The following is a 24,377-nucleotide window of genomic DNA, read 5'->3' as shown; positions in this document are numbered from 1 at the left end:
TTCTTGATTATTGTGACGTTGTTTTAGTTGACATGACGAAAGAAGAAACACTTAAACTTAAACGAGCACTGAATTCCTGCCTGCGATTTATTTACAATATCGGGTACGATGTTCATATCACCCCATACTATCAGGCTGTCTCATGGCTGATGTCTGATAAACGTCGGCAGCTACACACTTTAACGATGATGATCAGAGTGGTAGCTGAAAGTCAGCCAATGTATATTTCTTCTAAATTCATCTTTTTATCATTTCACAACATTAATACACGTTCTAGATCCATTCTTTCTATTCCACTGCACCGTACAAATAAAATTATTAAATCATTTGTGGTGACTGTCGCCAGATTATGGAATTCCCTGCCAGTTCAGGTCAGAGAAACTAGCTTTTTTAAGGTCACCTGCCGAGACTACCTGCTGAGGACAGCTGACTGAATGGTTGAAGTATGAATGTGAGCGTTCCTGAGGATTAGCCATGTTTAAGAGTTTTTAATATTAATTAGTTCTAATATTAATTTAGTTAGTAATTTTTTAAATTTATTTTAAATTCTATTAATTTATATAGTTTTAACTATTTTAAGAATCTTAGTATTCTATTTCAGATTTTGATTAGTATGTGGTTAAGTGTACAAGAGGGCCTGGAGCCCTAACTTCGCCACTGTACTGAAGGCACTAATAAATAAATAAATAAATAAATAAATAAATAAATAAATAAATAAATAAATAAATAAATAATGTAAAACGTATGGGTGTAGATATTTTGTTAGTTGGTAAAGGAAAATACACGTTACAACAAATGCTATGTAGGGTTTACCTTGTCGTGTTAGTTTCGAACGCGGTTAGGGCCACGCAGCTGTGAGCTTGCATCCGGGAGATAGTGGATTCGAACCCCACTGTCGGCAGCCCTGAAAATGTTTTCCCGTGGTTTCCCATTTTCACACCAAGCAAATGCTGGGGCCGTACCTTAATTAAGGCCACGGCCGCTTCCTTCCCACTCCTAGGCATTTCCAATCCCGACGTCGCCATAAGACCTACCTGTGTCGGTGTGACGTAAAGTAAATTGTTAATTACTTTTCCACGCAAGTCTGGGATACAGAATATAGTAGTATAAAGTTAGAGTTTCGTGACGCTAATATTCGTATCTATAATTTTTATTAACGTGTCAGAAATCAACGACACTGAGCTGTTGCCATTTCAACATCGTTTTAAGGGTTACCGATCCAATCCAGGATTTGAACCTGCGAACTCAGACTCAGAAGGACAGAGACTCAACCAACTGAGCCACATGAAAAGGAGGCATTTGTGATTATTGTTATAAATAGATGCAGCTAGTATTTTTACAAAGGTTTTATGAGGAGGATTTATTACGGCGTACGTTTTCTTACTGTCCTAAACGCACGAGGCCGGACAGAAGAACTAGCTGGAAGCTAAGGAGCCTTGCAGGGGTGTCGCTTCCTTCTCTGTTCACTTTTCCAAATCAAACTCCATGACGTAACAGCCCCGAAGCGCCATCGCCTACCAAGCGACGGCTGTTCAGCCCGGAGGCCTGCAGATTACGAGGTGTTGTGTGGTCAGCACGACGAATCCTCTCCGCTGTTATTCCTGGCTTTCTAGACCGGGGCCGCCATCTCACCGTCAGATAGCTCTTCAATTATAAACACGTGGGCTGAGTGTACCTCGAACCAGCCCTCAGATCCAGGTAAAGGTCCCTGACCTGGCCGGGAATAGAACCCGGGCCTCCGGTAAGAGGCAGGCACGCTACCCGTACACTGGTACTTTTAGGTCTCCTTATTTTCGAATTTAACTTAGGACATCCTGCATTCGATTCCCGGCACTGACAGAGTTAAGAAAGGCATGGGATGGGGAAGATACAGCCTTGTTTTTGGGTGCAGTAGAGTTTTCCTGAGTCTCTCGTAATCGAAATATATACGGCCTGGAAGGTAGTCACCTTCACGGGCTGTAATACCAAAGTGGTTCCTTTTTTTTAAGAAGACAAATTAAATGAAGATTCTACTTCCTCGCAAACGAAGAACGATATTATAAATTTTACGAACAGTTTCAATAATGCAGCCGGTTTAAGAGTACAAAAGCTATGATTGTACATGGTAACAATCAAAACCAACAATATCTACTGAAGATCCGTCACCGCACTCGGTAGGACCGGCTTTCTTTTCATATTCACCGGGCGAGTTGGCCGTGCAGTTAAGGGCGCACAGCTGTGTGCTTGCGTCCGGGAGATAGTGGGTTCAAACACCTCTGTCGGCAGCCCTAAATATGGTTTTCTGTGGTTTCCCATTTTTCACACCAGGCAAATGCTGGGGCTGTGCCTTAATTAAGGCCACGGCCGCTTCTTCCCACTCTCAGCCCTTTCCTTTCCCATCGTCGCCATTGAAGACCTACGGTGCGACGTAAAGCAAATTCTAAATAAAAAATAAAAAATCTTTTCACAACCCCTTCCAAGGAAAAGTTGTATCCACACTACTGGCCTGGACTTACACCCCACCCACTGAAATTATTTTATGGGTACGCCACTGCATCCACTCACCATTTAAGGTACAAGGTAAGTCCGAAGATGGTTGGATACTCAAAATACACCACCATAAATGATGCGGTTCTGGCTCAAAAGTATAAAGAAAGGTAAGGGACGGGATCTAGTTTTTAAGTAGAATCCGTATCAATAGAACGTGACTTCCCATTTTAAAAATGTTTCATGTATCGACTGCGATTCAAGCCTGGGCCGTCCTGATGAGAAGATAGAAGCATTGGAACTGAGTTATCACGCCCGCCAATTACAAAGTATTTACCCGCACTTTTGATGGTGCCATTTGAGGTTCCAATCAGTCCCCGGGCATTTGACAAAATATATAGGCCTACCTATCGAACTTAGGCACGCATCCGCGATTGTCTTGGCACTCTAAGAATTAAAAAAAAACTTTTTCATAACTTACCGAGGATGCACATAGTGTTGGCTTTTCAGTGACAAAACGGTCCCTCTTCAAAAAATGTTACTTATATGGCACAAAATGAGGAACTAACGTGCAGATCACAATCCTGTCACAGTCTTCCCAACGCTGCAACTCAAACACAGCACATCTCTCAACCACGGTGCAACCCGAGGATCCCTAGGACATTGTTGTTTCCTGGAACCGATCTGCAAAAGCTGACACGATGTTGTAAGCTTGCAGCTGTTTCTGGACGTGGCCCCCGTTATCTCGGTGGTTACGTTCCGGCCCCCTACTGAGTAATCCCTTGCTAATTGGCCATTTCCTCATGTCTTGACATTTGTCAATACACGGTTTCATTCCCAATACTGAGGCCTCTACAGGGAAATATCCCCGCGCATCACAAGTGTCTTCCTTTCATTCAAGCAGTACAAATATGGAGAATTATGTATGTCCCTATTGAGCCCTACTAATAGATTCTTGTCGCTACGTTACTTTAACATTTCGACGTACGTTTTTAAGTTGTTCGTACCGTACGTAAAACAACGGCTAATCCTCGCTCTAGTTTCAGAAAATATTTTGGGGGGGGCCCGGCCCCCCTGGCCCCCCCCCCTGGCTACGCCAGTGACGTAACATCACATAAGTATTAATATACAGTATAATGAACCCATTTTGAGTATTTCCTGGCATTGAATTTTCATCGCATTTTTCGCCCCTATACAATGAAAATATTCACTTATCTATAAAATAACATACGGGACACATTTACTTAATACTAATTATTTTACTTTATAAAACTTATAGGTGTCAGGGCCGCCCCCCAAATTGGCAGCAATGTAATAAACATTTAATTAGAATAATAATCATAGTATATTTTTTTGTGTATATTTCTTGAAATATATACTTAAATAGGTATATTTAATATAAATGTATATTTAAAATAAATACTTTAACTTATTACCAAAGATTAAATAGATAATGAATATAGGTTATTATATATTTATACCCATATCTAAAGTATATATTATATAAACATTTATTAATATATAAATCTATATATATATGTAGATATATACCCCCTACAATGCTAGAAATATCTATAAGATCCTCTTTTTCTCTCTCAAGTATATTTGTTATTAACATTATCGGGGGGTATATCAATAAGTTATTATTAATTAATGTACCTTTTCTATATGTAATTAATATTATATATATATATATATTGTAACTGACCAAATTTTCTTACTAAAAACTATTGACTATTCCAAAAACAATCTTAAATATGGCCTTTATTTAAAAATTTTTAAATTTCAGACAATTTCAAAATGTTACTAATCTTTATCAACTAAACCTATTTTAATTATTTTTTCACTAACCTCAAAATTTCCAAAAATCTTTGGTTACCAAAAATACAAAAAAATGCGCACTTTTAAAAAAGTATTTCAAAAAAAAAAATTCCTCCTTTTTAATTAAGCATTATAACACTAATAATCACCTTGCACCAATCCTTACTATTCATACATTAAAGTTTTTAACAATGAAGTGCCTGATAAAAAGGATTACTGTGATAGAGTAAATCATGTAATTATTTACCTTCATTATATCTAATAGATTTAAACTATTTCCTAAAGTATCAAAAACTTTCGTGCTTCATACACCTAGATATACTCATAAACTTCAGCAAAAAGGTAAGCTAAGTGTAAGCTAATGGGTTCATACCCCGTAAATAGGATTGTCCTCCTTTTTAATCTTCACTACTCCTGCTAAGACTTTATTTACTACAACTTTAATTTTAGGTACACTTATTGCCACTACATCAACTCCGTGATTAGGGGTGTGAATGGGGTTAGAAATTAATCTCCTATCCTTTATTCCTCTAATAACTGATACAAAAAACCTTATATCAACAGAAGCTTCCCTAAAATACTTCCTAGTGCAAACTTTAGCATCCGCTGCACTACTTTTCTCTATTATCTTAATGTTTGCATTCTCTAACAACCCTTTTTATATAAATACCAAAATCTTTTCAACCCTGATATGTTCAGCATTGTTACTAAAAATGGGAGCCGCCCCCTTCCATTTTTGGTTTCCAGCAACAATAGAAGGTTTAAGATGAAAGAACTGTTTTGTTTTAATAACCTGACAAAAAATTGCCCCTCTAATACTGTTAGCATATATTATTGAAACAAACATTTTCATTAGAATAATTATCCTTACCTCAGTACTAATTGGGTCTTTAGGGGGGTTAAACCAAAGCTCTCTACGAAAACTAATAGCTTATTCTTATATTAATCATATTGGTTGAATAACTGCCGTCATAGTAGTAGGAGAAAACCTATGGGAACTATATTTCATTATTTATTCATTTCTCACCTTATCTATCATTTTAATGTTTAATGTACATCACATTTACCATATCAATCAAAACTTCTTAACAATAACTAATAATCAAATTACAAAATCTTGCTTATTCCTCCTCCTACTTTCTCTTGGTGGTTTACCTCCCTTCCTAGGGTTCCTACCTAAATGATTAATTATTCAAACCTTGGTCGACCTAAATTATCAATTCATCGTAATCATCATAGTAGTTATAACCCTAGTAACACTATTTTATTACCTTCTATTAACATTCCTTGCATTCCTATTCTCCTATACTGAATTAAAATTAACTTTAATTGGTTCTTTCAACCGTACTTTTTTACCCCTCCTATTAACCATTACTGGAATTTCAACATTGGGATTACCCTTTAGCTCCGTCGTCTGTTTTATGCTTTAAGGCTTTAAGTTAACAAAACTAATAGCCTTCAAAGCTATAAATAAAGACAAAAATCTTTAAGCCTTAATAGCTTTACCTACTCCTTTAGAATTGCAGTCTAATATCATTATTGACTATAAAGCCTGGTAGGGGAGAAAAATTTCTCCTAAATAAATTTACAGTTTACCGCCTATAATCTCAGCCACCCTACTGCAACAATTACTTTTTTCAACTAATCATAAGGATATTGGAACATTATACTTCATCTTTAGTGCTTGAGCAGGTATGGTAGGTACATCTCTCAGCTTATTAATCCGTGCAGAATTAGGACAACCAGGTTATTTGATTGGTGATGACCAAATTTATAACGTAATTGTCACTGCCCACGCATTTGTAATAATTTTCTTTATGGTAATGCCCATTATAATTGGGGGATTTGGAAATTGATTGGTCCCTCTAATACTTGGAGCTCCTTACATAGCCTTCCCTCGAATAAACAACATAAGTTTTTGACTACTTCCTCCTTCACTTACCCTATTGCTTAGAAGTAGCTTAGTGGAAAGCGGTGCAGGCACTGGTTGAACAGTTTACCCTTCCCTCTCTCCTCGGGAATCGCTCATGCTGGTGCTTCTGTTGATTTAGCAATTTTTTCTCTCCACCTAGCAGGAGTATCACCAATTCTAGGAGTCGTTAATTTTATTACCACAACTATTAATATACGAGCTCTTGGAATATCACTACACCAAACACCTTTATTTGTATGGGCTGTAGCTATTACCACTCTTCTTCTCCTCCTCTCCTTACCTGTATTAGCAGGTGCTATTACTATACTACTCACTGACCGAAATTTAAATACCTCATTCTTTGACCCTGCAGGTGGGGGTGACCCTGTTCTCTATCAACACCTCTTTTGATTTTTTGGACATCCTGAAGTTTATATTCTAATTCTCCCAGGATTTGGTATGGTTTCTCACATTATTAGCCAAGGAAGAGGAAAAAAGGAAGCTTTCGGTACCTTAGGAATAATTTATGCAATAATAGCAATTGGTCTTCTCGGATTCGTCGTATGAGCACACCATATATTCACTGTAGGAATAGATGTAGATACACAAGCCTATTTTACATCCGCCACTATAATTATTGCAGTCCCTACAGGAATTAAAATTTTTAGTTGATTAGCTACACTTCACGGGACCCAATTAACTTACAGTCCAGCTTTACTCTGAGTATTAGGATTTGTCTTCCTCTTCACTATTGGTGGGTTAACAGGAGTTCCTCAATTGACATTATTTTACATGACACATTATGTCGTTGCCCATTTCCACTATGTTTTATCTAGAGGAGCAGTATTTGCAATTATAGCTGGATTTATTCAATGATACCCATTATTTACAGGACTAACCTTAAACCCTAAGTGATTAAAAATTCAATTTACAACTATATTTGTCGGAGTAAATCTAACATTCTTTCCTCAACACTTCTTAGGACTAGCTGGTATACCACGTCGATATTCTGATTATCCAGACAGTTATACATCTTGGAATGTTGTTTCAAGCCTAGGGTCAATTATCTCCTTTATTGGAATTATCTTCCTTATTTTCATTATTTGAGGAAGTATAATCTCAAATCGAACTGTATTATTTCCTATAAACATGGTAAGCTCATTAGAATGATACCAATCCTATCCCCCTGCTGAACATTCATACTCTGAGCTACCTATACTAACTAATTTCTAATATGGCAGAATAGTGCAGTAGATTTAAGCTCTACATATAAAGTTCATCCTTTTATTAAAATATGGCAACCTGATCGAATTTAAATCTACAAAATAGTGCCTCTCCTTTAATAGAACAATTAATTTTCTTCCATGATCATACACTTTTTATTTTATTGATAATTACTGTTCTAGTAGCTTATATTATAGGAAGTTTATTATTCAATAAATTCACACATCGTTATTTACTTGAAGGACAAACAGTTGAAGTAATTTGAACAATTCTCCCTGCAATTACACTTATTTTCATTGCTCTGCCATCACTTCGACTTCTCTATCTCCTTGATGAGTCAATAGGCCCTCTTTTTACAGTAAAAACTGTAGGTCATCAATGATATTGAAGTTATGAATATACAGACTTTACTACTCCTTATGAATTTGACTCATACATACTTCCTTACAACGAAATACCTACAAATGGTTTTCGGTTACTAGACGTAGATAACCGAACTGCACTTCCTATAAATACACCTGTTCGAGTTCTAGTTACCGCCGCTGACGTCCTCCATTCTTGAACCGTCCCAGCCTTGGGGGTAAAAGTTGATGCTACTCCGGGTCGATTGAATCAAACAAGTTTTTTTATAAATCGACCTGGGTTATTTTATGGTCAATGTTCAGAAATCTGCGGGGCCAACCATAGTTTTATGCCCATTGTAATTGAAAGAATTAATATTAACTCATTTATTAAATGAATCAATAACATAATAAATTCATCATCAGATGACTGAAAGTAAGTACTGGTCTCTCAAACCATTTTATAGTAATTAACACCCAATTCTGATGAAGAAATTAGTTAATTCATAACATTAGTATGTCATACCAAAATAATTAAATACTTTAATATATCTTTATTCCTCAAATAATACCTATAAATTGATTAATTTTATTCTTTATATTTTCATCCATCCTTATCTTATTTGCCATTATAAATTATTACATTTTTTTTAATATAATATTTCCTCACCAACAAATAAAACTTCATTAACTTCAAGTTCCATAAATTGAAAATGATAAATAACCTCTTCTCAATTTTTGATCCTACATCTAGTATTATAAACTTATCTCTCAATTGATTAAGTACATTTCTTGGACTTTTAATATTACCCTTCATTTACTGATTAATTCCCTCACGTCTCACGATTACTTGGTTTTCAATTACAAACACCCTTCATAATGAATTTAAAACTTTAATTGGACCAACTAGTCATAATGGGAGAACCTTCATCTTTATCTCATTATTCTCACTTATTTAATTTAATAATTTTCTAGGCTTATTCCCTTATATTTTCACAAGTTCTAGCCATTTAGTATTGACATTCACATTATCACTGCCCTTATGATTATCTTTCATATTATATGGATGAATCAATCATACAACTCATATATTTGCCCACATAATTCCTCAAGGAACTCCCCCAGTCCTTATAACTTTTATGGTTTGTATTGAAACTATTAGAAATATTATTTGCCCAGGAACATTAGCCATTCGTTTAGCTGCTAATATAATTGCAGGCCATCTTCTTTTAACTCTTTTAGGGAATACTGGGCCTTCCTTAATTCTTTCTACACTATCTATTCTACTTATTGCTCAAATACTTCTAATAATGTTGGAATCAGCCGTAGCTATTATTCAATCACATGTCTTTGCTACTTTAGCCACCCTTTATTCTAGAGAAGTAAATTATGGTATCACATTCAAATCACCCTTATCATTTAGTTAACCCAAGACCTTGACCTCTAACTGGTGCTATTGGAGCTATAGCAACTACTATAGGAATAATTAAGTGATTCCATCAATATGATAAATCCCTTTTATTTTTAGGTTTAACTTTAATTACACTAACTATAATTCAATGGCGACGTGATATCACACGAGAAGGAACATATCAGGGCCTTCATACTTTACCAGTAAGTAAGGGATTACGATGAGGTATAATTTTATTTATTATCTCTGAAGTATTTTTCTTTATCTCCTTCTTCTGAGCTTTTTTTCATAGAAGTCTTTCACCCAGTATTGAATTAGGGAAACTTTGACCTCCTTTAGGCATTCAACCTTTTAATACTCTCCAAATTCCCCTTCTTAGTACCAATATTCTCCTCGCTTCAGGAGTAACTGTTACCTGAGCACATCATAGCCTAATAGAAGGAAACTATAGTCAAGCTACACAAAGATTATTTTTCACAATCTTATTAGGTATCTACTTTACTATTCTCCAAGCCTATGAATATACTGAAGCCCCTTTTACCATTAGCGACGCTGTATATGGATCAACCTTTTTTGTAGCAACAGGATTCCATGGGCTCCATGTCATTATTGGAACTACATTCCTATTAATCTGCTTATTACGACATTTAATATGTCATTTCTCAATTAATCATCACTTTGAATTTGAAGCCGCTGCATGATACTGACACTTTGTCGATGTAGTATGGTTATTCTTATATATTTCTATCTATTGATGAGGAAGATAATTTATTATTTATTTAGTATATAAGTACATTTGACTTCCAATCAAAAAGATTGATTAATTCAAAATAAATAATCTGAATTATATTTATCGTTTCATCATTCACAATCATTCTTACATCAATCGTCGTAACATTGGCCTCAATCCTCTCCAAAAAAAACATTAATGACCGAGAAAAGGCTTCCCCCTTTGAATGCGGGTTTGACCCTAAAAGCTCAGCCCGACTTCCCTTCTCCTTACGATTCTTCTTAATTGCTGTAATTTTCCTTATTTTTGATGTAGAAATTGCTTTACTTCTTCCTGTTATCATTATTATAAATTGATAAAATATTCTATCATGATCAATTATTAGTACAATATTTTTATTAATCCTATTATTAGGATTATATCATGAATGAAACCAAGGAGCCTTAGAATGAGCACATTAGGGTTGTAGTTAACTATAACATTTGATTTGCACTCAAAAAGTATTGATTTCTCAATCTACCTTAAATAAGAAGCGATAAATTGCAATCAGTTTCAACCTGATCTTAGATGATTACATCCTTATTTATCTTAATTGAAACCAAAGTAGAGGTATATTACTGTTAATAATATTATTGAAATTTATTTCCAATTAAAGAAATGTGTTGATCAAATTAAAGCTGCTAACTTTTTATTTTAATGGTTTAATTCCATTAACATTTCTCCGTTTATATAGTTTAAAATAAAACAATACATTTTCATTGTATAAATAATATAACAGCATATTTATAAATACTTAAAAGACAATAAACTTCCCCAGCATCTTCAGTGTTGTGCTCTACATAAGCTATTTGAGTACAAAATTAACATAATCAACATAATCATCCACAAGACAAAACTAATTAAATGTCCGACTCGTTGGCTGAATGGTCAGCGTACTGGCCTTCGGTCAGAGGGTCCCGGGTTCGATTCCCGGCCGGGTCGGGGATTTTAACCTTAATTGGTTAATTCCATTGGCCCGGGGGCTGGGTGTTTGTGCTGTCCCCAACATCCCTGCAACTCACACACCACACATAACACTATCCTCCACCACAATAACACCCAGTTACCTAAATATGGCAGATGCCGCCCACCCTCATCGGAGGGTCTGCCTTACAAGGGCTGCAATCGGCTAGTAATAGCCACACGAAATTATTATTATTAACTAATTAAATAAATCTTAAATCTATTATTCTGTCAATTCTGAATTATCCGAGAATATTGGACAGATTGATTATAGATTATCTGACCACCTCAATCCTCACTCCAACCTTGATCTATAGTTTTAAAAACTTGCTTCCCTAAAAATAGGGGTAGATAGCTTACCCCATAAGTTCTAATAAAAGGCATAAACCATATTGATCCTAAAAAATTAGATATCATAAATGTCTTTAGTGATAATAAATTATAAGACAAAGAAAACTTAGATACCTCATATCCAAATCAACCCCGTAATACTCTTACAATCAGTGCTAACAGTTTTAAAGTGGCCGGTAAACAAATCATAGAAGGTGATGGGAATATAACTCAACTTAATATGCAGCCCCCTAAAATTGCTATCATAACCAATACTAATATTCTCTTGAACATAATTCACCCTTCATCATTTAATGGATGAAATGATGTAGAATTAAATTCACCTGTTATCGAATAATATACTAATCGTAAAGAATAGCGTACAGTCAAACCTGTAGAGAAAAAATATTTTTAAAAAACTAAATATATTAATATAAGATAATCTAACAATTTCTAAAATTAAATCCTTGGAATAAAATCCAGCTAAAAAAGGTATACCACAAAGTGCAAGATTAGAAATATTAAAACAAACAGCCGTTAGTGGTATCTGACTACAAATATTTCCCATAAACCGAATATCTTGAGAATCCTTTATATTATGAATTAATGAACCAGCACATATAAATAAAAGGGCCTTAAATAATGCATGTGTTAAAAGATGAAAGAATGCTAATTTAGGAAATCCTATAGCTAAAATTCTTATTATCAAACCTAATTGTCTTAGTCGATAAAGCAATGATCTTCTTTAAGTCAAATTCAGAGTTAGCCCCTAAGCCCGCCATAAATATAGTAAGGCCAGCTATAAGTAATAAAAACTTAGATGATCAGGTATCCACAAATGCTCTATTAAACCGAATCAATAAGTAAACCCCTGCCGTAACCAATGTCGATGAATGTACTAAAGCTGATACAGGTGTTGGGGCAGTTATAGCTGCCGACAATCAAGAAGAAAAAGGAATTTGAGCTCTCTTAGTTATAGCAGCCAATATCACCATAGTACTAATTAATATTATAATAAAAGAATCCTTACCAAAATCCAAGTAATATACATAATTTCAACTCCCATATGCCATTATTCACGCAATAGCTATTAATAATGCTACATCCCCAATTCGATTAGATAAAGATGTTAACAAACCCGCATTATAAGATTTAACATTTTGGTAGTAAATAACTAAACAATAAGAAACAAGCCCTAACCCATATCATCCTAATAAGATTCTAATTAAATTTGGTCTAATAATCAAGAATATTATTGATAGTACAAATATTAATACCAAAACAATAAATCGATTGATAGTCAAATCACCATGTATATATTCATCTCTATAAAAAATTACTAAAGCTGAAATAAACAATACAAACCCTATAAATAAAAGTGATATCCAATCAAACAAAAAGGTTATAACAATTGAACTTCTATTCAAATTTAATACTTCTCACTCAATAAAAATCACTAAATCATATATAATAAAATAAAATCCTATAATTACCAAAATTATTGCTACAATAAACAAAAATAAAAACTTAAAAAACAAATAGACAATGGTCATAAAATGGTTTAAAGTAGTTACCTACATCACTGGTATCACAAACCAACATTTTACTTTAAACTATTTAAACACAATCACAATATACATAAATCTCCCTTTAATACTAAAATATTTAATGGTAATCAATGAAGCATTAGCAAAATAAACTCACGACTATATCCTCTTGAACAAGAGTAAATTCCAGAATATATTATACCATGTTGGCGATAAGCATATAAATATAAAGTGCATACTGCTCTAAAAAATGACAACAATATTAATATAACCATAGACACTCACGATCAAGCAACCAATCTATTAAATAGACTAATTTCACCCATTAAATTTAAAGAAGGAGGCGCATCTTGCTCATGGAGCAAGCAAGCTCATGTTTCACAGCTTGTCATATCATGGCACTGATTGAGATACAGCCACTCTCATTTCTTTCTCTACACACAGTCTTCTTATGTAGTTGGTTTTATAAAACAGCCATTGCTGAAAACCCATACTAGCAGAGAGAGGAGGTTACTAAAGGAATTAATATCTTCAGTGCTCTCTTGTTCAAGCTTGGGAACTCCTGTCTTACAGCATACCAACATTTTGGCATGGAAAGTTCACTTTTATTGATGAATCTGATGAAAGTTCTATAATTTCTTCCTCTTCTACAGTACTGAAGTCTGGAAAGCACATTTCAAAATAAAAACTGAGTGTCCTTTAATTATAGAAACAATATCTGCTGTAAAGCCAATTTCATTTTCTGTTATGAAATGCAGCAAACATGGAAAGTAGTCCATTTCTCCCCCTTCATATATTTTCCTCTTCCAAAGAAGAAGCTTCTATCTGAAGGCCAAAACTCTGTAATAAGCTGAATCAAGTGGGTTGCACTTCCTTGAAGAGAGTTATTCAACAAGTTCAATTTTGCAAAATGATCACCTGAATAAGCAACTTTCAACAGAAAGTTAGCATCCACAGGGTGCCCATTAGTAGCCTAAGTCTGTTTTCTCTGTGTTTGCTTTGGGATATTCCCATTTACCCTGCATTACATTTAGTGGGACATGGTACATAAGAGTGATGCTTGAGTATGTCCATCATACTCTGGAATCAATATCTTGAAACATATTTTGCACAAACAGTTACAATGGTATGTTGGGGATTCAGCCCAAAACAATGGCATAGAACTTTAAATAAATATATCGTAAGTCAACCAAGCTAGAACTTATCATAAAGTGCCAATCTGTGAAGTAAGTTATCAATAATCCCATCATACACAGCCACTACAAGAAATACTACAGCCAATAAAAATGAACTACATTGCTCACAGCAAGTCATGCCTGTGTTCTTTTTCTTTACAACTGGCTTTACATTACACCGACACAGATAGATCTTACAGTGACGATGGGATAGGAAAAGACTAGGAGTGGGCTAAATTAAGGTATATTCCCAGCATTTGCCTGGTGTAAAAATGGGAAACCACAGAAAACCATCTTAAGGGCTACCAACAGTGGGGTTTGAACCCACTATCTCCCAAATGCAAGATCACAGCTGCCCTCCCCTAACTGCACGGCCAACTAGCTCGGTATGCCTATGTTGATCAGGGACCTTATTCGTGAAATAGGTGCGAGTAAACTTGCCATTTCTTCAACACGCCCATAACAGAAATGTATGGGTTAGTGTCGGAAACTCAAGAATGAGTTCTTTAGCATATGGAAGTGTCGTTCGAATATGTATGCTGGTCAACTATTGTGCGTAGAAACATGCACCATTGACACATTCCATTCTTTGTAGAATTTTTTCTGTGATAGTTTTGATTTTCCATAATCTCCTTAATACTGAGGCAAAATAGTAATAATTACAGGCAGTCCATAATAGTTAGCACCTCTATGTTATGTAAATCACATGGAGTTATTGTCTTTTTAATTTACAATTTACAATACATAAAAAAAGTATTGCACCACCTGTAGTTTTGGTGTTCATAAAGGATGTTCACTGTAAAAGTTGTTGAATGAGAAACACACACCTGAAAGACATGTAACGCTACCTGTTAGTGGATGTGGAGGAAATACCACAGTCTCCAGAACAGTTCAGAAGGGTGTGCCGTCACTCTCACCTGTGGATACATGACAAGAGCACATTTGTGTCCTGTGCAGTATACAGACATTCCTTGAGAAGTCATTACCGCTTTTGACCATACGTACATAGTGACACTGCGTCAGTAAGGCCTCTCTGTGAGGGCAATTGCCAACCTGGTTGGCGTACACCATAGTGTTGTCAGTACATACAGCCACTACTGTGTGACACAAAATGTTGATCGTCCTCACAGTGGTCGCCCGCGGTCAACAACAGCAGCTGACGACTGTTACATGTGAATCCTGACTCACAGGAACCCAACAAACACCACACCAGAACTGCGTAGTGCCTTACGCCAGGCAACTGGTAAGACTGTGTCTATACAGACATTTAGAAATAGCCACCATAGGGAACACCTACACGTACACCCCAACACCGTGACGCTAGGTACAGATTGGCAAGGAAACACTGGGACTGGACTCCTGGAAGAATGGCGATGGGTCTCTTCATGGATGAGAGCCGAATGTGTCCAATGCTGGACATTCATTAGAGGAGGGTGTGGAGAAAACGAGGTAATGCCAGATAAGTCCTGTATGACATCCATCAGGGAAGCAGATCCATCATGTTTTGGGGCAGCATTATGACTGGACATCAATGCTACTCATCGTCGTAGAGGGCAATATGACTGGTGCACAATACTGGAACAGAATGCTCAAGCCCACTGTTCAACCATACTGAAATTTTGGTGGCATATTAATTCTGCAAGATGACAACACACAACCGCTTTGTTCCAATCTTGCGAACCTCTTCCTCAGGGAGACCCACATCCATTGGATGGATTGGCCTGCAGTGTCTCTGGACACAAATCCCAGTGAACATGTCTTGGATAGACTGAAACACGCCGTGCAACAATGAATGAATGCACCTCTTACCTGGCCAGAGGGCTGCTGTCAAAGAGTGGGACAGGATCGACCAGGACAGCCTCAACCGCCTTGTGGATAGCATACCATGACAGGTGCATTATAGTTCATGGGTGCTCTATTGCTTTCCAAATTTGTGAGATTTTGGTATTATTCCTTCAGGATTTTCATCTTAATTCTGTAATGGGGTTTCTTATTCCTGTTTCTGAGGTTACTTATGATTTAATGTAGAAAGGGGTATTTCAAACTACTAAATCGGAAAATCTACAGCCTGTTACCCGTCATTTGACCGGGTCAGGAATGAAATGAATGAAGCTCCCATCTAGTGGCAAGAATAGGAATTGTGCCGGCTACCAAAACCTGTCACACTCCTCTGAGGCAATGGTTAATGACTGACAAGTAGAATGGAATAATATTGGAGAGTTTTGCTGGAATGAAAGTTGATAGGAAAAACTGGAATATTATTTTATTAATTTATTTTAAAATTAGTCTGTAGATGGTTTGTTTTTCATAGAAAATATCTTCAGCCATGATCTTGAATGACAATTAATATATGCACAAAAACACAGGTTACATAAGTAAAACACAATTAACCACTCATATTAAAAACAACTTGTCCTTGACAAGTTAAAAGTCTAATGTCTGAAGAATCTGGTTTTTAATATTATCATTTAGACTTTCACGGCCCGTGTAACTATTCACGAGGTATATTTTTGGGCTTGTGCCGTGTAATTAATTATAAAAACACACTCAACGCGTTTCGGAAGGAACCTTGCCTTTCTTCATCAGGAGACACAGAGAAAATGAAACGACGCATAACAGGTTGCTAGGAGAAAGCAACAAAGAAATTGAAATGGTGCCCTAAGATGTAAACGGGACGCCATTTTAGCCCCAGATAGAGACAACAAATGGCAACAGTAAAGCATTACTCTCTAATGGTTCTGATAATAGGTAGCCATGATTCACTAAGGTTGTAGCCTGTATCGCGGTTGAAATTATCTGGGTGTTTACGTATTTCAACCGCCTCCCAGATAATTTCAACCGCGATACAGGCTACAACCTTAGTGAATCATGGCTACCTATTATCAGAACTATTAGAGAGTAATGCTTTACTGTTGCCATTCGTTGTCTCTATCTGGGGCTAAAATGGCGTCCCGTTTACATCTTAGGGCACCATTTCAAGTTCCTTGTTGCTTTCTCCTAGCAACCTATTATGCGTCGTTTCATTTTCTCTGTGTCTCCTGATGAAGAAAGGCAAGGTTCCTTTCGAAACGCGTTGAGTGTGTTTTTATAATTAATTACATGGCATAAGCCCAAAAATATACCTCATGAATAGTCTGTTTTTTTTTTTTTTTCATTGTTAGTATCTGACATCTCTTGATGTAAAAGTGGTGTTAGTAATGAAATATTAGTTCAAAAACTATCCCAAGATAAAAGGATCTTAAAATTTCTTAATGAATGATTGAATGAAACAGTAATGTACAACTATGCAAATATTTGTAATATTCAACACTTGATGTGAATGGAAAGGGAGAATTTTCTTGTCAGATGAAATGGACTAATTGTATTTGAATGGAAAGTAACTCCCTATGATGTGGTTGTGTCCATATCTGGAAAGGAGAACAAAATTTTGAAGCTTGATAATGAATGTGATTTAGCTGTCGTGTTTAATGAGAATTTCCCCCCATTTAGACGGAACATTTCCCCTCCACCTCCTTCCACAGCTGTTTTTCCCTCCTCCCTCCACCAAGCATGTAGACCATGCGAGCATGCACAGATATAACACTAGGAGGAAAGCAGCTTCGAGCACAGTAGGAGGCCTGGTGTGAGTCAGCAATGAGGGGTGTCAGGTAGTGATTAAACTTGAGGTCTCATTAAACACGACAGCTAAATTACTTTCATTATCGAGCTTCAAAATTTTGTTCTCCTTTCCAGATTTGGATGCAACCACATCATAGGGAGTTGCTTTCCATCTCAAACACAATTAGTTCGTTTCATCTGACAAGTAAATTCCCCATGTCTATTCACATCAAGTGTTGAATGTTACAAAAATTTGCCTAGTTGTATACTACTGTTTCATTCATTCATTAAGTAATTTTAAGATTGCTTTATCTTGGGATAGTTTTCATGAATGACACATCTTTTAAATCAAGAGATGTCAAATAGTGACAATGAAGAAAAAAACCAAAGACCCTTTAGACATTCAGACCTTTTATCTTGTTAAGGACAAGTTGTTTTTAATATGAGTAGTTAATTGTGTTTTACGTATGTAACCTGTGTTCTTGTGCATATTTAATTGTCATTCAAGATCAAGGATGAAGATGTTTTCTATGAAAAACAAAACATGTATCAACTAATTTTAAAATAAATTCATGTTATTTTAATCTAAGAAAAAAATCGTAAGATGGAAAGGTGGAACTTCTCAAGCATACAAGTTGGAATTTGTTATATAAAAATGGAGTACCGGGAGAAAAACCTGTTCCGCCTCTGCTTTGTCCAGCACAAACCTCACATGGAATGACCGTATTTACATTATAGGGAGAAAATTTTTTTAAACAACATATTTTTATTTTATCAGTATGTTTTCCTTTTAACGGGTTCTAACAATTTCTGGTGTAACGTTCAACAGTAATGAATTTTATGTCCTTTGATTCTTATATTTTATCATTGTCCACCTACCATTTCTATTCTTAATTAAATTTTAGTCTTGGAATTGTGAAATGGTGTTATTTTAACTGAAGTGTTCTAATTCTTGTATTGTTTATGATCCAGTCTTCTGTTGGTCATCCTTACCCCCGGTTTGAACAGAGTCCATTGCTTCCAACCCTTTTGTTTGGTGTGTTGTAACCTTTCCTCCATAGTTGATACATTTTGTACTCGGTTGGTTGAAGAACTTACTTGTGGCAGCAGCAATGGCTGACATTGGCTGTTGGTAGCAGTGTTCGATTGTTGTTGTTGTTGCTATGATATTTTCCAAACATTAACTGTATATGAAGTACTAAATAATGTCTTTTCAAACATTCAAAAATTAGTCCTGACTATTTTACTAGTGGCTTAACATTATGGATGCCAGTATGACAGTTTGTAGGAGGGGCTAGACCTGGGGGTATGTAGTATTTTTAATATTTTGGAAGATGAATGGCGACTTGTATTCTGTAGTAGAATAACACCCACGGTATCCCCTGCCTGTTGGTGGGGGGTGGTGCTACCACTTTTATGTAATACCGACTTTTAAATAATTTTCTTGAAAGAAAAACACCTGACTACATTATATTTTTTTTCTTTACCTGAAAGCTAGGGGGGGGGGGACCGCCGCCTCCCCCCCCCCCCCCCCCCCCGCCTAGCCACCGGGCATGCTTAACATCCCTGTAACTCATACTGGATTTTTGCAACACTGGGGTGGGAAACTGTTATGATTGGGAAGGTAGTAGACAATGCACTTAATTAAGGTATGATACTGTTATAAGTCTGATGTGAAAATGGAAAAGTACCTTCAGGACTGCCAACAGTGAAGTTTGAATTTGTCATTTTCAGAATGTAACCTAATAACTACACAACCTGCATTGAATAGTCAATTAATTCTTTGGTTCTGACATGGGCTGACAGGGAGTGCTAACATATAATCAAGAAAGTTAGCAAATTTTGTCTGTACCCAATTACAGCTTAACATAAGTTGCAATGCATTGACATTTTGTAGCAAAATAGTTGTTGCACCTATCCACAAATTCTCAACCACACTCTTCTTCACAGTTTGTTTCATATAGTCTTTATCAGCATTGTTCAAGTTATCTTCTATTTTCTTTCGTTAATCAGACCTTGACTGTAGGAAGGACACTAAAAAGTGAACATAACTGGCTATCATTCTAGCTTGCCTTGCTATCTCATATCTATGGCTTATATGATATGTGGTGTATCCTACTTTTTATTTGTGTAATTGCGTGCTTTTCAGGTTTGAATGCATTTTTGAAGTTTAGTACCAAGCAAGTTAGCTATGATTTTTGGGCTGAGTAGTTGTTTTCTTGAATTTGGGAAATGATGGGTTCAAACCCCCGTTGTTGGCAGCGCTGCAGATAGTTTTCCATGGTTTCCCATTTTCACACCAGGCAAATACTGGGGCTTTACCTCAATTAAGGCCACAGTCGCTTCCTTCCCAGTCCTGGTTCTTCCCTGTCCCACTGTCACTAGAGACCTGTCTGAGTTTGTGAGCCTAATCAGGAAAATGTTTTATTTTGTAGCACTAGTTTTTAAATTTATACAGCATTTAAGTTTTTTGTTTGGGTTCCAATTCCTCAGTGTTCACAACCTTTCAGGTCTCTTTTATCATATACTGTTCATTTTGTAAAAGCAGTATCATAATTTTGATAAAAATTTTACAGGTACTTGGACTACACGAAACTTGGCATCAAGGTGTTCAGTCTAAGTCAATACAAGGAGGCTGTCAAATCCCTGAAGGAGGGTTCCATAGCCAAGGCTATTTTCAAGATGTGAAGGAGGGTTCCATAGCCAAGGCTATTTTCAAGATGTAATATTAAGCTGAAATAAAAGTTTACTTTCAACTTTTGTTTATTCTGTATTGTAGAATAAGTTATCCCATCTTATTTCTTTTCATTAACTCATTTAAGAGTGTGCATGCTAAAGAAGAGTAGGTCATTAAGAGAAATACCAGTACCAAATGGTATGGTGAAGAAGACAAAGGCATATTCTGAAGTTTTCTTTCATCAATTCATAACAAAATAGTAATTAAGATAGTTATATGATCTTAAACCAGAATTTTGAATAAACATCCTTTCTTTTCAGGGAATGAAAAAAAGATATTGTGAATGAGAGGACTATTTAAAAACATTTTAGATTTATTCCATCAAAGGAATATCACCCACTGATCTTTTTTTGGCTAGTGTAGCCAATGGTTGCAAGGTTTAATACAGCCAGATTTTAGCCATACAACGGATGATAGAAATGAACATCTCTAACCTTTTGATCACTACAACTGGTGTGTGAATCCTATCTTGTTTGTGTTGGATGTGGTTGAGTTTTTAATTATAGCTTTTGCCTACTATGGATTGTTGGAAGTAAAGGATCAGTTTATTTAAATGTATTTCAGGGCACATAAAGCTGCCTCTGTGGATCAGTGGTAATGTCAGCCTCAGAATCCCAAGATAGTGGGTTCAAACCCAGCAGAGGCAGTCTGATATCTGTCCATTCGACACTCCATGTCATACGATATCAGCATGCAAAAGATCTCTGGTGACACATTTGGTGTTTACCTAACAAAATTCATTAAATCTCAGCCATAGATGCTCAAGAGAGTTTCGGTTTACTCAGTCTGCCATCTAGTAGGCCTAGAGTAAAATGGAACGTCGAAATTGATGAGCAGATGGCCAGATGGTGTCAAAATGAAATGTCTGCACACAGTAGCTGAGGCCATATGATTATTGTTATTGTTAGGGCCCAGATAACAAGAGAGGGAAATAAACAATATTTATTAGATCAGACCACAACATTTATTTTGAAAATGGGGCATTTTCCTCAAAATAAGATATTGTGAATGAGAGGACTATTTAAAAACATTTTAAGTTCATTCCATCAAAGGAATACCACCGACTGATCTTTTTTAGCTAGTGTAGCCAATGGTTGCAAGGTTTAATACAGCCAGATTTTATCCATACAAGGGATGATATACAAAATAAGTATATATATATTTATAAGGGGCAGTCAAATGAAAACTGAACATCCGCCATAACACACATTCCGCGAGAAAGGTGGTAACACTATTATTACGTATCAATACTGCCATCGCTGTGGTAGGAGAAATTCATAGTGACAACTCATATGTGAACGTTGTTATTGGAGTATGTCTTTGCTGGTGTGCGGACTGGTCTAGTGTGTTCGTCCAGCTGTAAAAATGGAGGCAAGCAAAGAAGAGCAGATAGTGTGGTTCGTTTTCTGGTGGCTGAGGGTGATGGAGTACGCGAAACTCATCGTCTCATGTCTGCTGTGTATGGCGAACATTGCATGTCCATGATGAGTGTGCACAAGTGGCATAGGAGATTCTGAGAAGAGCGCACACCACTGCAAGATGATGTGCACCCAGGGCAGGTCCATTGAGTCATTACTCCTGATGTGATAGGGCGGATAGATGGCCTTGTCTGGGAAAACCGACGAATCACGGAGGAAGAAATTTGTGTTCAGTTCGGCATTATCATGCAACAACACTGACAGAATGGCATCATGTCTGAGTCATCTGCATCGGTACCATGAGGAAGAATATGCGTTTCTGTCTTGTATCGTCACAGGGGATGAAATGTGGTGCCATCATTTTGAGCTTGAGAGCAAACAGCAAAGCCAACAATATCGTAAGTAAGAAACTTCATATTTGATCCATATTGACACAGTATTCAGGAGAGTAGGAGAAGAATTATCCACCTTTCAATACAAAATTCAATGGAATAACTAAAATTTACACCATTTCATATGTATGGGACTGGTTTCGACCCTTGCGTAGGGTCATCTTTATTACAAGATATTAAACTTTAATTATATAGCCATTGATGCTTTCACGGCCCATACTTATAGACATGATATAGATCTTTGGGCTTAGGTCGTACCAAGAAAATAAGGTGAAATTCTTTACGTTTTGCAGAGAACTGTGCTCTGAGTCATCAGAAGAAAATCTTGACTGTCCATGAGAAAGGCTTCTTAAACAATAAGCTTTGAATTTAGATGTTATAATAGAAGTGGAAATGGTTTGTTCATTCTTCACCAGATGACTCCCCGGACGTGGTACAGCGCTAGTGTTCGAAGCGGAAGCTGCCAGAACCATCAGAATCAGTCTAAGAGGGTCACATAACATGTGTACGTAACATATGGCATTGACAGGTATATGACATTGACACAAGGCTGGAACGAAACATCTGGCGATGAGGAACGTACGAATTTGGAAAACACCGAGATGAAATAACAATAGTGAAGGGACAGCGGAGGGACCTACCTACCTAAATCCTTAATGGCTGGCAACCAGCTATTACTTAATTGATAGACAGTGTCCCTGTTGAAATTGTTAGGATTTCTACATATTTCCACAGCTTCCTGTATAATCCTGGACCTGCAGTGTCTAGTGTGGGTAAGAGCTTGAGCATCTTGGAACATGATATCATGACCCGACGATAGAGTGTATTCAGCTATTGCTGATTTGTCTGGCTGGTTGAGATGAATATTATGTTCATGTTCCTTGATACGGGTATCAATGGACCGGCTTGTTTGGCCAATGTATACCTTACCGCAAGTACAGGGAATTTCGTATACCCCAGGATGTAAAAGTAGGGACAATTTGTCTTTGGTTTTACCCAGACTGTGAGGAATTTTAGTGGCGGTGCCAAACACGGTTTTTATATTGTGTTTGTGGAGGACATTGGCAATTCGATCTGTGGTGTTGTGAACGTAAGGCAAGTAGGCAGTTCCCTTCACTTCTTCCTTCTGTGAGCCTTGCTTGATCGCTTCTCTGGGATGCAGGGCTCTATGAATCTGCAAATCGCTGTAAGCATTATCCTTGAATGTGACTTTGAGCGTGTCCATCTTCTCCTGGATATTTAATGGCTCACAAATTCATCTCGTTCTCTTGGCAAGTGTTGTGAGAATGCTTTGTTTTTGTGCTGGATGTAGCTTTTAATATGTTCACTGAAGATGGTTCTAAAATGAGCCGAAACATGTCAGATTGAATTATTCCATCTAAGATATACATAAGATATACATTGTATTGAATAGGAGAATATAATAAATAATGTTTTCCTTTGTAAAGTGGGCCATCTTTAACCATGTAATTAAAAATTGGCAAGTTAATGGAAGTCTACAAAACATTCAAAACCTAGAAAAAACACAGCTAAAAATATGAAAACATTTTAAAATACTACATACACAGAACTTCAAAACACTCCTAAATTACTGTATGTCAGCCGATAAAAGCTTCGTCAAATTTTGTTTATGTTTTTGAAAGTCCCACATGAATGTCATAAAAGCACCTTTCCGATCACATTTAATCACCAAATGTATGTCAAACTTGATGTGGAGGATCCAGTGTTCTTAGTTGTACTATGAAGGTCTGCCAAATTTGAAGAATGTAGCTGTGCATTAGATCTGAAGAAATATTTAAGAAACTGTGAAAAATGTAGAATATCAATAGTGGAATGACACAAGTTATCTCAATATAATTGTAGGCTATGAGTATAATTTCAACATCATCTCCTAAACAACAGGAGCAATTTCAATCAAGCTTGATGAACATATGACTTTCTATCTGGAGACAAACACTGTGGGGGTAAGCCCCCCCCCCCCCCTAGCATCCCCAGGGAAGGGGGTGGATAGGAGTGGCATATAAAGTAATCAAATATATAGTTTTCAGAGTCATTGAGATGAATAAGTTCAGCCCCATCAGCATAGGGGAGTGAGAAGGGGTGAAAAAAAGAAAATTTCCAAAAATGACCAAGATTATGGACATATACAGTATGAGTGTATGTTCCAGCATAGTTCTCAACCAAAATTGGAAGAAATGTGAAATGTAAAAATACTACAAAACGACCATAGTTTGGGGTCACTGATATGGATAATGATACTCTGGATATCATTTA

The 24,377-nt window shown here is 36.4% G+C and overlaps 1 protein-coding gene across 1 annotated transcript in view; it reads left to right on the top strand.

Annotated features, from left to right (window-relative positions):
* Window positions 1-20,312, top strand: part of LOC136856798 (uncharacterized) — a 123,891-nt gene extending 103,579 nt beyond the window's left edge. The window contains exon 8 of the mRNA XM_067134911.2: window positions 20,133-20,312. Coding sequence (XP_066991012.1) covers window positions 20,133-20,244 — 112 coding nt within the window. The 3' untranslated portion in view covers window positions 20,245-20,312. The remainder of the gene's footprint in view (window positions 1-20,132) is intronic.
* The last annotated feature ends 4,065 nt before the right edge of the window (window positions 20,313-24,377 follow it).

Source organism: Anabrus simplex, chromosome 1 (assembly GCF_040414725.1).
Source record: "Anabrus simplex isolate iqAnaSimp1 chromosome 1, ASM4041472v1, whole genome shotgun sequence".
In the NCBI taxonomy this organism is placed as follows: domain Eukaryota; kingdom Metazoa; phylum Arthropoda; class Insecta; order Orthoptera; family Tettigoniidae; genus Anabrus; species Anabrus simplex.
Note: the sequence above shows the minus strand (reverse complement) of the source record. Positions and strands in the feature narration are given on the sequence as shown.